Source organism: Stegastes partitus, unplaced genomic scaffold (assembly GCF_000690725.1).
Source record: "Stegastes partitus isolate 25-593 unplaced genomic scaffold, Stegastes_partitus-1.0.2 Scaffold644, whole genome shotgun sequence".
NCBI classification, from domain to species: domain Eukaryota; kingdom Metazoa; phylum Chordata; class Actinopteri; family Pomacentridae; genus Stegastes; species Stegastes partitus.
This window is the reverse complement of record NW_007578375.1, coordinates 165,901-179,149: the sequence shown is the minus strand read 5'-3', so window position 1 is coordinate 179,149 and position 13,249 is coordinate 165,901. Positions and strand designations below refer to the sequence as shown.

The 13,249-nt window shown below is 45.4% G+C and overlaps 1 protein-coding gene across 1 annotated transcript; it reads left to right on the top strand.

Moving 5' to 3' along the window:
• Positions 1 to 3,875: 3,875 nt before the first annotated feature.
• net1 (neuroepithelial cell transforming 1) lies at positions 3,876 to 11,153 on the top strand. The gene is made up of 9 exons (XM_008289899.1): positions 3,876 to 4,153; positions 6,869 to 6,976; positions 7,075 to 7,239; positions 7,735 to 7,797; positions 8,026 to 8,199; positions 8,306 to 8,563; positions 8,675 to 8,845; positions 9,085 to 9,271; positions 9,367 to 11,153. The coding sequence occupies exons 1-9, from the start codon at positions 4,061 to 4,063 to the stop codon at positions 9,825 to 9,827; spliced, it is 1,680 nt and encodes a 559-aa protein (XP_008288121.1). The 5' UTR covers positions 3,876 to 4,060; the 3' UTR covers positions 9,828 to 11,153.
• The last annotated feature ends 2,096 nt before the right edge of the window (positions 11,154 to 13,249 follow it).

Here is a 13,249-nt window from a genome sequence, read left to right as displayed (position 1 = left end):
GACACTAACTTGGCAAGTGGTGCTTTGGTCTCTGTGCTATCAGCGTATGGGTTTGCTCTGTCTACAGAGCGTTGGCGGTTTCAGTGGAAGTCTTAGTTACGTTGCTGTGTTTAGTAGCAACCAGATCTGCTCTGGGTGTGAACGCTGACAAAACAAAACTTAAAAAAACACTGAGTTGACTAACCGAGGAAGTTGGTCTGGTTTGAGAACTATGAATGTCATTGTTTCTGCAGACTGTTGTGCGATTAAATCACTGTCTACATATTTGTCTTTATTTCACTGTAGCCAGATTAGTGGAGGTATTTATAGTTCCCTACCCTCAGAACAGAAACGTCTTCGATCAGTAATAGTTTAGACCTTTCATTCACACCCGAACTGAGGGCCTGATGTACGGTCTGATCAATGCAGTGAATGAGTGAATAGTTAAAGTAATGCCAGTCATATCACATAGCCTTCATCAACATCTGATCTCAGTCAAGCACCTGTGGGAAATGTTTTGAGCTAAGGACTGCCTTATTGCAATAATGACATGGCAATTTTATTGTCTAAATGGGTGCATTTAATGTAAAAGTCACAAGAGCAGTCTTGCTTAGCCAGAGTTGGTACGTTTTTTGCAACACTGTGAGCAACAGCCAGCTATAGCTACGTACATAGGCCTAACAAGACACTGTTGGTTTTGTGAACATCAAGTGTAGAGCATCACTACAACAGACGCCTGTTGCAATTCACTAAAAAATAACTAATAATAAGTAGTAACTGGAACTACCTCACTTTGTCTTCTGTGAACAAATCCAGATGTGTCTTTGAGGTCTTTAGATACGTTTGAGGTGTTTCTTCTTTTTGTTCTAAGGATCTATGACATGTGTTCTGCATTTTGTTGTTTGGTTGTGTGGAACTTGTCCCTGATCATCAATGCAAAGTATCTCATACATGACTCTTGGAGTGTGTGTTTTTTTCGCCACAAGTCACAGCAGCTTGTTGCAACTGCACTTGTCAACACAATTCCAAGTGTTGTTATTGTTCATTATCTCCACGACCCAAAGCATTTACAATACTATAAAAAGCAAGTACTGCTATCAGATTAACCCATTTCAAATGGGTATCAAAGCATAGATTCATCCTAAATCTAAACCGAATGCAATCAGATGGATTTAAAGACGACAGCAGCACAAGTTAAAAACATTCTTTCATGTCAAGTCTGAAGGGGATTTTCTTCTTCTTGTGATGCAGATGCTAGCAATGTTTTGTAATGCATGAATGACAGAGTGCGTTCCACCTCCATAAAAAATAAAAACCACATTTTGAAAGAATGTGTTTATACCTGCATTTTAGGTACAATAGGGACTCAATGTACTCAGAATCTCTGATGAGCAGACTTGTGTCTATCCTGGTCACCCATAAAGGTGCAATGTTCAGTTCTACTGCCCCATCTTTCTGATGCTGCTGGTCTCCACCAGCAGGGGGCAGCAGTACCTCCACTATCCTCCTGTTGCTTTATATCAGTCAGCACGGAGCAGCGTGTCTTTGCTGGGAGCTCCAAGCTTAATGCCCCGTCCTGATCTGTAATTAGGCTCTGCTCATCCTGCGCTTGCTGCTGCTGATGTGGAGGTTAAGCTGAGCTCTGCCCCTTCAGGCCTCAGGGCTCAGTCTGCCTCTTGCACGGCATAGGTTAGCAAGCGGTGAAACTCTTCCGCTCACTGCATTACTCATCCTACTCCAGCACTCTGCGCTCAGTCTGGCTATATGTGTGTGTTCAGGGAGTGTAAATCACAACTGTACTCCAGCTGCAGCTCACTTTGACTCGGGGCGAAGAGGCCAGGCAGGCCTAGCCATGTTGTGTTTAGTTTTTATAGTGGCTGGGCTAGACGTACAGCTGATTCAGCCCGAGGTCTCCCCAGACAGTGAGTAACAGCAGGACTGCACACAGCGTCTTCTGCAGGCACGCATAGACTACACACAGACAGATTCATTTTTTATTGGGTCCTCTCTGACTCTTTAGTCTGCATAGTTTTTCACTCTGCTGTCTTAAATCTGACGACCCCAAATCTAGACTGTCCTTTGTTCTGAGACTGAAATTCATTTTCTCAGTCCCCTTGGTTTCAGGGCTTATCTGGGATTTAATGCAGACTCAGTGTCGCGTTGGTCTGCAGCAGATGAGCCCTTCGGACCACTCCAACAACAAACCCAAAGAACAAGGTGTCAACATCTACAGCCGACACCTCCATCAGCATCTGTGTTCTGTCACTGCAGACACACACACACAGAATGAAGCTGTGTCCTGCTTCACACCTCGGTGTTGACTCAAGAGGCTGACGAAGAGCCATGAACAAGCTTGTCCATTTGCCTAAAACACCTCCACATGAGGCTCTCCATCAGGCCTAATAAATCAGCTTTTAACTGTGCATTTGTGCATTAGCTGTGTCCATGTGTCAGCTTTAGGTGTGATCGTCCTTCAGCCATGTGTGTGTCTCCCTTTGTGGTTAAATTTCCCCTGTGGGTGCACATACATGCAGAAAAAAGAGCCAGAGTTTTGTTTTGTCCTCAGTTTAGGTTTTTGTCTTTATTGAAACTGGCAAACATGTTGGCCTTTGGCCCCTGTATTAGACCAATCAACATATGGACAGGAGTCGCACCCTGCCCCCTAGCAGCGCCCAAAATACAGGTTTCAGCTTAAACATCTGGCCGACTGTGTCACAAGGCCCCACTATTGATATTCTAATTGTTCACCTCCCCCAGTTCAGCTGATGAGACTGATGAAGGCTGTGTTTCAAGCTTCAGAGACTGCTTTTAATAATTAGCTAACAAGAAACAGCCAATTCATAATTACTTTGTAGTTTTTGATGTACAGAACGCTAACCGGTATTGGCAAGTTTCAAACTTTGTTGTACCCTATACCAGACTAAATAAGCCTTAAGCTGTGTTTGGGCAGCAAAACTGATTATATTTATGCTCATTTTAGTTTTACTGTGTTCCACTACAGCTTTTAAAAGACTTACATACGGAAGTATGACCATAAGATTCATTAATAACGTGCTATAATACAACTGTCGTTGAATCTGTTTGTGCTGTTATTTCAGTTTCAGTCATTCTAACACACAAGTGTAGTTTTCTTTTACTAAGTGTCACTTCTGTAAGCTTAATTCTGATAATGTAGGGAACCTGACAGGTGTAGTAGCTGATTATCTACCAACACTGATTAAAGATGGTATATCTGTACTGGTGTATACGTAGGCAGATATTCACAAAGAAATATAATGCAGGTTTCACATTTTTATTTATTTGATGGCCATACTTTTCTCTGTTTTCATTTAAAGTGACTAAAAACTACTGAAATGGTTCACAACAAGTCCAATGCTTTATGTGATGGTTTCAGTCATATAAACATTTCCAGGCGAGTTCACTGTAAAGTACCCTCATCATCTTCACATCTTCAGTTGGAGAATAGCAAACATCAATTATCTTTTAACTTATTACTGATTTTTAGACACCAAATGTGAGGGATCATTGCTAGTAAAGATGCAACTTATTTTTCCTTTAAATATCACCACGTGTCTGTAATTCAAACACTGGTCACTGGTCAGGCTTTGCTGCTCATCTTTACCCAGTTCCCTGAAAGAAGCCCACATTATGTCAGTCAGGGTTCAGGTGTCCATCATTTGTTGACCCTCATCTGAGTTGTTGCTGTCAACCTTACTAAGTAGTAAGATTCGCCCATGATCTTAAAAATTCTCACTACTGTTTGCAGTCATGTGGATGATCAGCAGAGCGTGCAGGCAGCTCCTCCTCCCCGTCTCGGGGCTGAGCAGGCTCCTCCCCTGCTTCACTATAAAACCCCTCCTTTGGTCTTCCTCACACCAAAGTTTAGAGGAGTGTGTGAGGGCAGCTTCCAGAGAGCCCCGTCCCGCAAGGGAGGAAGACAGACAGGGGAAGGTGTTTTTATTTATTCAGCTTTTTTTACTCTCACACAGCTCAGATTTTTTATTTGTATTTTCTCTCTGATGTGGATTACTTGGAGCTAACTCGCCAGGACTAAAAGGATACTGTGTTTTTACTGAAAGCTATGGTGGCTTACAATGAAGTGGGTAGCTTGGTGCCTATCAAACGGACTCTGCAAGTGATAGACTACCAGAACCAAGCCAACAAAGAGTCAGAGGTGAGAGGCAAAAACACACAGCGGTGGCTGAAACTGCAGTCTTTGTGTAAATGTTTGACCAGAACTCCTTCAGTGAAGTCATATCTTTGTGCCGTGCATCAGATTGTGAGTGACTCAGCGCCTAACCCTGGTTTTATCTCACTTGGTTTGCGTTCGAGTGTGTGACATGAGACTTTGACCTTTGTGCCTGGGCTCGTACAACAATGTTGGCGATACTGTCCAACCTGGAAAAGTTAATCATTGGATTACGCTGCACTACCTCGGGTTGTGTATCTCCTGCCAGTTTTTAAATATGCATCTCTGCAGGCAGCTCAGTCTCTGTGGGATCAGGAAAGTCAGCAGACTCAAAGCAGCACAAACAGTGAAACAGCAGGGGGTGTATCCTCAGTCAACAACCCTGCATCCAAAAGAAATACTTTGCCTTTGACCGCAGACATGTGAAGTTAAAACAGGTTATCTCTTTTGCAAATCCAACATCGCAGTCTGTCAGTGTTCCCTCAGCTGCAGACACAATTAAAGGCACAAAGATGTTGAAACCTCGGTGTGCTTTAAAAGTCACTACTTCAGTTCTTTCCTTCCTCTTTTGAGAGATCATGTAGTTTCATTGACAGTAAATCTCTTCATAAAGGAGATGTCCGAAAGCAATTCATGAAGTGAGTCCAATCCTAAAATGTAAAAGCATTTTCGTTTCACACATGGTTTTTTTTATCCTCTGTGCTGACTTTTCGATGACCTCAACTCTTTGATTTGTGATCCGACTGCTCTGCTTCCCTATCAACTCAAGCTGAGCTGTAATCACAGGGACACATCTGGGGTTTTAGCTCACAGCACACATGAGGTTACATCAAAGGGAAAGCACAGGAAGGGAGGTTTTGGGAACCCTGAAAAAAACCTCCTGAAGTTTACGAGGTTGTAATCTTAGGTTGGAAGTTTAAGGAGGGTACATGTACATTATGTCTGCCTGGAGGCTCCTTGTTCCAGTGATAGGAGCTATCTAAAGCAAGAGTGCAACCCTCGGATCTGTCTGGTTTCCTGAAGCAGGGCTGACTTGCTCTTACCCCAGAGTTTGACTGCCAGGAATAGCAACTTTCCCCGTCTGTCTGCACTGTTTCACTTTACAGCTGATATACAAAGAGCGGGACTAGTGGCCTTTTGTTATTCTGGGGCCGGTTCCCAAAGGACAGGAAGTGCATAATGGCCAGCACGCTTTTCCAATATTGACTTTGGGAACCCTCCACTCTTCTCTAATTGTTGCTTTTTACTTATATTCTTTGTCTACAGATATTAAAAGGTCACAAATAAGAGACAGACCACAGACAAGTAAAACAGTCTGTCCTCTCATGAAGACCTCAGTCGAAACAGATGACATGTGGCTCCTCTTTGCCAGATCCTGGTGATCGAAAGCCCGCTAAGTTCTCAAGGCAGTCTGTGTGGACCCTGACCACAGCAGACCATGCCCCAACCACAGCCACAGCAGCTCTCTGGCCACACCAGACTGAACGGATCTGTTCCACAGCTGTGTCCACGGGGCCCGGAGCCTCAATGGCTGCACTGTTTCCCACATTCGCTGAGCCAAGGCAAAATCTCATTTGGCCTTAGTCAGGAGAAAACATAAGCAGCTACTAGCAGCACTGTGCTCAATTTCAGCGAGCAAGCCCTCATTAGAGCGAAGTCCTTAAAATGCAAAATGTTTTGCGGGAAGTGCAAACTTTGGAAATGCTAATTGCAGCTGTGGCTGTCTTTTGGTGTCGTGTTTTTGAAGAGGCTCTGCAGAATGAAATCATTATCCCACATCTTCTGCTCTTTGATTCCTGCAGCCTGTTGTTGTTGGAACAAGGCCAAGCAGCTCTCTCCTTTCTCCCAGCCTCAGGGCTGGGTGAGGAATATGGGAGGGGAGGGGGGTTACCTGGCCCAGGTGTAGTGCTGCTCTCACGCGAGGCTTGTTGAAGAGCTTGTCTCAACTCGCAGCCATAAACTCTGCTGTGTACCCCCTGTGAAACTGCACTGTGTAAACACTCTAGAGGGGCAGAGTCACTGTTTACGACAGTTGCTTGTTTCCCCAACTCACAGCGGTGGTCTGTTTCACTGAGCAGTCCTAACACACTGCCACACTGTCCCACACTGATGCATCTCTGGGAACAGCAGTTAAAGAGCTGGAGCAATCAGGAAGTATTTATCACACTTTGAGTGATGGAACAGATCCACTCTGGAGGGGAGTTGAAGCTGCCAGATAGCAGCAGAGTGTGTGTGGGGAGGGGCACTGAACAGCTGAGAAGCACGGTCTCGTGCATTCCTGGCATTCCTCCAGACCCCTTTCCCCTCCAGATCAGCAGTCAGAGAGGGTCTTTGTGCTCAGTGGGCTGGCCTGGCTCAGGACTCTTCACATGATGGAGCCAACAGCTGCTGGAGCTGCTTCCTCCTCCTCAGTATCTCTGTGTCCTCTGGTCCGCCAGCCTGTCTGCCTGCGGCTCGACCTCGGCTCCAGCTACTCCTCTTTCCTCAGCCCTAAGCTGGGAGTGGAGTCAGTCAGAGGGATTTATGACTTGACTTGATGTGTTTTGTCACAAGTAAGTCACACGGGAGCGCCTGGACTCCCTGCTAGGGTCTCACAGTTTGCGTTATTGATCAACTTGTTCCGAACTGCTGCACTTCAAGTCATACATTTGTCATGATTCCTGACAAACACCTTCTTCTGTTTTTCTCCTGTTTCTTCAGGAACCCAGCAACAAGCGTGTCCGTCCTCTCGGCAGGGTGACGTCGCTAGCTAACCTCATATCTCCGGTGAAGAATGGGGCCGTCCGGCGCTTCGGCCAAACCATCCAGGTAAGCTCCCGTCACATCCCACAGAAAGAGAACTCCTCTGATCAAGAGACACCTCCTGCAGCATGTCTAACGTGAGGCTTCCTCTCTCTGGTCTGCAGGCCTCCTTCCGGGGTGATGGAAAGTCGCCGGGCGTGCCCCAGAAGCCTTGCAGCAAGGCAGCGGCCCCCACACCGCCCAAAAGGAGGAACAGCACCCTGTGGTCGGAGACGTTGGACGTCCACCAGAAGGGAACTTTCTCCACCAAAGAGATCAAGCGACAGGAGGTGAGCTCCACACTGACACATGGAAATGCAGTAACAATGGATAGAGCACCAAAGTAAACACAAATGACTGTGCTATGTCAGAAATCCAGACAGTGTCGAATTCTACCTGTCTACCAGACTGCTTTCACAAGTCCCTGTTGTATTTGTGTCAAATAGCTTAAGTTGGGCTAAAAGACATCCAGGGCTCATTTCCCAGTCTGTGTGAACTCACATAAACCTGACAAGCCAACAAACTCCAGCCCAGCCTCCCCACTTATCCTGCATATGTCAGACATCTTAGCCAACTGTCAAAAGCATTAGACTTTTAACAGAATTAAACACAGAGAGCAGGAGAGGGAGAGAGCAACCAGAGATCTCAGAGTTGACCTCAGTCATTTGGCTCCGCTGCAGTTTAGATTGAGCCCAGGGGCTATCATCTGAAATAATGTCATGACATTCTGATTTATGTGCTTTGCTAAAAAGTGTCGTTCTCTGCCTCCTTCTCCCCTTCCTCAGGCCATATTCGAGCTGTCTCGTGGAGAACAGGACCTGATTGAGGACCTCCAAATAGCACGCAAGGTTTGTACTTCTAAAAGCACTGAGGCAGAGGGAGTACATATAAAGCAAACAGATTAAATCAAAGTCTGGCAGGCCTTCCACAAAGCCAAGCCAGGAACTATAAAAAGACAGGAATTGTTCCTCTGTCTTTCTCTTGTACCCCTAAAGGTCTTTAGCAAGCTATTCTTAGCAGCTGCTTCTCTTGGCTCTGATGTTATTTGACCATTTTGGCTCTGCTCCTGTCTACAGGCGTACCATGACCCAATGCTGAAGCTGTCCATCATGTCTGAGGAGGAGCTCACTCACATCTTCGGCAACCTGGATGCCTACATCCCTCTGCATGAGGACCTGTTGGCACAGCTTTCCAAAGCCACTGGGCAGGATGGGACTGTGGGTCAGATCGGGCAGATTGTCGGAACCTGGGTAAGTGTCCCTTCATCAATTCATCAAGCACTGTGATTCTGTTAAAAAAAATCTGTGTTTTGAGCAAGGAAGGCAATGAGTTAAAGTTTCCCTCTCTCTTCTGCAGCTGCCCAGACTCAATGCCTACAAGGACTACTGCAGCAACCAGCTGGCAGCCAAGGCACTGCTGGACCAGAAAAAGCAGGACCCACGGGTGCAGGACTTTCTGCAGCGCTGCCTCGAGTCGCCCTTCAGCCGAAAGCTGGACCTGTGGAGCTTCCTGGACATCCCACGTTCCCGCCTGGTCAAGTACCCACTACTGCTCAAAGAGATCCTGAGACACACTCCACCAGAACACCCTGACGCTGCCAGCCTGGAGGAGGCGGTAAGTCCATGACACAAGGCCACACCAGTGTAACACAGAACGCACCATCATCTAAGCACAGGATGTCTTAACTTGTGGCTTAAGTAATAATCAGGCTCCTTGTGTGTTCAGATCACCGTCATCCAGGGTGTTCTGTCCGACATCAACATGAAGAAGGGAGAGTCCGAGTGCCAGTACTACATCGACAAGCTGGAGTACCTGGACGACAGGCAGAGGGACCCTCGCCTGGAACAGTGCAAGAGCCTGCTGTGTCACGGGGAGCTGCGCAACAAGGGCGGCACGGTGAGCAAAACACACACTTCCCCCTCCATCAGCACATTCCCTTTTGACTCCCTACAAACACATCAACGCAAAGCTCACGTCCCAAATAAGGCAGTCAGGCTATAACTGCCTGCTTCACTGACTCAACCAGAGGAGAATGAACTTTGATAAGAGATACGGCTTCCAGAAAATCGTTCATTGTTATGTAAGAACATCAGTGCTGTGGTCTGAGTGTTTCTCTGGTTTTTGATTCCTTGCAGAAGCTGCATGTGTTCCTGTTCACTGAGGTCTTGGTCCTGACTCGCCCGGTCACCAGAAACGAGCGCCAATGTTTCCAGGTTTACCGGCAGCCCATTCCAGTGCAGGATCTGGTGCTGGAGGACCTGCAGGACGGAGACGTCAGAATGGGTGGTTCCTTCAGAGGCGCCTTCAGCAACGCAGACAAAGGTACAGTTTGTGTCATAAAGATGCTCGTAACTGCACAAGAGTAGCTATTCCTCACTTTCTGATCACTAATTTTCTTTGTCCTTGTTCCTCCACAGCCAAGAACATTTTCCGCGTGCGTTCCCAAGACCCGAGCCAGGCCCAGTCCCACACGCTGCAGGTCAACGACGTTTTCCACAAACAGCAGTGGCTCAACTGCCTCCGCAGTGCCATCTCCGTCCACCGGCCACTCAGCGAGCCCTCCACCCCCAGCCCACCCCAAAGTGACACCCGCTCCAAGCGCCGGCCTTCCTCTGTCTCCGCCATTGTCCACATGGAGGAAGCGGATGAGAACTGCCCAGAGCCAATCTCTCAGTCCGCCCCCAACTCGCCGTGCAACAGCACAACCTCCAGCCCCACCTCAACATCCCCTTCATCCCGCTCCTCGGTTTCATCAGCGGCATCATCACCGTCGTCGTCGTCGTCATTGTCACCACTGTTCTCGCCCACGTCACACAAAACCAAAAAGGACAAGAAGTCTCTGTATTCTTTAGGGAAAAGAAAAGAGACAATGGTGTGAAGGAAGATGACAGGAGCAAATGGACTCCTTGACTCCACGGACATTTTGGTTTTTGTACATATAAGAACGCGGAGAAGCGTGGGACTTGTATTTATGTGTGTCTGCGTGCGTGCGTATTATTACAACAGTGTTCTGTGTTACTGTCCTCTTCGGCAGCTATTTACCTTACCCCTCCATCCAAGTGCACCCCACAGAGACGCACTGTTCTGGAGTGACGTGCACGGCTTCCACCGACTCGAAAAGGGAAGCACAACGAGGAACGAACCAACGTTTCACACAATAATCTGTGTGTCTCGGGTTTGTTGATTTCTTGAAGAATGAGGTGGTGCATCAAATCCTGTTTACTATAAATTTGATATTTAAGCATTATTTTAGACCTGTTTTGGGGGGCTAATGAAAGTTTTACATTTTTTATATTCTAAAATTTATTGTAGATTTTTGTTAGGTATCATAAAGCAGCACTGTTTAAGCTTTTAGGGCTCGTATTTGAAAATTTGAGCATGTTTATGAGAAGAAAGAGCGGAAAAGAAACCCCCCAAAAGGTGAGATGTACTACACAAAGCTACAAATTTCTCTGTAAAACTCTGATTTGTAGATGAATCAGAAGACATGTCTTATTTTTGTACATTCCTTAAATGACAGGTGTTAGAACCCGGACACTATTTTTATTTTATTTACTACAGAGGCATTAATTTAATTCCTGAACAGAAGAGATGCTAGTTTCTCACTATGAAACAGCAACAACAAACCGTCGGATGCTGAAATCATATCAGAGAAAAGGATAAATTCTGTTTTAAGAAAAAAAAAATTGAACTGAGCCATGTTGGTTTTTTTAAAAGCTGACTTTTCAGAATGAGACAGATCACTTTCAGTGTAGCATCTTGCATGGAGCTTTAGTTGTGGACACTGCTCGCACCAGTAGAGGCAACAGTGTGTATGGACCTGTCCTGATCGACGGGACAGCGAAAGATGTAAAAAGATGATGGTCAGAGAATGTTGTGGAAGGCTGAAGAGAAGAATAGCGACAAGATGGATAAAGTGTGTTTTGGAAATGAAACAGATTGTCAGAGCAAGATGTAAACCTCCATCAGCTGCTCAGGTTGATGTGAAATCTTGCTCAAAGATGGACGAAAGATGGTAAAAACCAAGTGAGTATAATCGATGGAAACAGTACGTAGGGGAAGGGAGATGAAAAAGGTTTTCGTATGTGTGCACAAGACGTTTTTGTTGGAGAGATGGAAAGAAAAGAAAAAGGGGCAACTTGTTTGCCATGAACTGTATGTAATTAAAAGAACAATAAAGATCTGTGTAAGATTTGCAACTGAACCTTTGATTTTGTGAATTTATTATTCATTCATGTGCTCATAGCACAGGCATTCAGTGATACATGCTTTTTTTTTCTTTCCTGCCAGTCAGATGCCATTCATGGCTGTAAATCCAATAATAAAGTTGCTGCCAGCAGCTTGAACCTCAGTTAGCAGAGAGACTGAAAACAGGGAGAAGGCAGGCTGGACTTGTCTGAGGATTAATAAACCTGAGTAGCACATTAGATGACCATGTTTAGTCCATACGTCATATCAACTCTGAAATCAAGTTATTGTGTTATGCAGAGAGATGTAAATGTCGGCTGCTAGGCACAAGATGAAAGAGAAAAGTCAAATTCCATTGCTGGTAGCTGTGATTTGGACACTTGTGTCGAACCAGACCAAAGCCCTTGAAATGAAGAGAGTCACAGCATCTCTAGTCCCTCTGAAGAACTATCAATGTTGGGCCATGGAACCTCCTCCTAGAAGTTAGCAGCACATGATAGCAGAACTGTAGAATTTCTACAGAATACACAGTTTGTGATTCATTCTGAAAGAATTACGTCAAAAAGACATCTAAAGGTGATATTTTTGTGGGGCGGGGGGAGTTTCATATCAGTTAATTATAACAAAGAGGCTTGTTAGTCCTGAAGACATTAATTTTGAACTACAAGTAAGAGTAGTAATGTTAAGTAAAGTAGGTCAACTGTTATTAGGCTCTGAGACTCTGTTGACGATGACCTGTCTTTGTTGTGTTGCAGCTTGGCTGACTTTGAATCGATGGCAAAGGCAGAGAGAAGCTAGAGGACCTGAGTGAGACATCAAGCACAAGGTAAGTTTCAAAAAGGCTTGCAATCTAAAAGAAAATAAAATTACAAAAGAAAATAATTATTCCAGGTGCAGTTGGTAGCACTGTTGCCTCGCAGCAAGAAGGTTGCCGGTTCGCGTCCCGGTGGGGGCACCGGAATCTTTCTGCGTGGAGTCTCCATGTTCTCCCCGTGCAGCGTGGGTTCTCTCCGGGTTCTCCGGCTTCCTCCCACACAGTCCAGAAACATGTTGAGGTTAACTCGTGATTGTAAATTGTCTGTAGGTGTGAATGTGAGTGTGCTTGGTTGTCTGTCTCTAAGTGTAGCCCTGTGATAGACTGGTTACCTGTCCAGGGTGTCACCTGCCTTCACCCTGAGTCAGCTGGGATAGACTCCAGGCCCCCATGACCCTAATGAGGATTAAGCGGTGTGTAGATGATGGATGGATGGAAGAATTATTCCTGGCTAAATGGGGAGTTACACAAAATACTGACAGTACTGTGAAAAAGGAAATTATTACCAGCTTAAGGAATTACACTGAACATGTACTCTATTACTGTACTATGTAAGTAAACTTGTTAGTGTGAACTAGGACCAATGATCTGACGGGACATGAGTGGTGAGAATCAATGATGTTGCAGGTAGAGGAGCGGTGCTTTATGCCAGATACCGAGAGGAACCACAGAAACCTCACAGAAGAAATCAAAGCAAAGTGATAACAACAGCATCACGGTTTGTAACCAAGGTCAGGTCAGCCGAGGCCGGTACTGTTAACTGTTCACACTAATCCTCAAATATCATCCATTTTTACTGTCATAAACATGTTGCTTTAATAATCTACATACACTACACCACTCCTATTCTACTACACACAATAAGTTAGATCAGTTCATTCTAATTACCAAATAATTGCCGTACTGTCTCTCTACATACACAATAAAACTTGCTGGAGCTCTCTGAAGTCTCTGAGACTCTTGTGCTGACACAACATTTGGAACTTTATTTGATGCAACTCTGTTCAAGGGCTCTCAGCCAAGTTTCCCATTCTCTTCTGTGTGTCTCCTTTATGCTCAGCCCACTAAGTGCAAGTTTTTAAGCTAAGCTAAGCTTTCGTAACAGCGAGTTAGATGCTTGTAGTCAAGTTAAGCCAAGCTAACTGGCTGCAGCTTTCATGCTCAGCTTTCCAGCTGCCAGTTGTGCCAAAAGTCATCATGGCAGTTTTCAAGCTAAACTGAGCTAACCAGCTGAGATAAATAAAGGCATATCTTATCTTATCTTAAGGTTGAAGCTTCATAGCACAAAGTCAGATATA

What these genes read in the sequence shown, in the direction of transcription:
- net1 (XM_008289899.1), top strand. Translation starts at nt 4,061, where the DNA reads ATGGTGGCTTACAATGAAGTGGGTAGCTTGGTGCCTATCAAACGGACT. An exon ending in GGCAGATTGTCGGAACCTGG is followed by an intron (nt 8,200 to 8,305) that starts GTAAGTGTCCCT and finishes TCTCTTCTGCAG; the next exon opens with CTGCCCAGACTCAATGCCTA. An exon ending in TGCGCAACAAGGGCGGCACG is followed by an intron (nt 8,846 to 9,084) that starts GTGAGCAAAACA and finishes GATTCCTTGCAG; the next exon opens with AAGCTGCATGTGTTCCTGTT.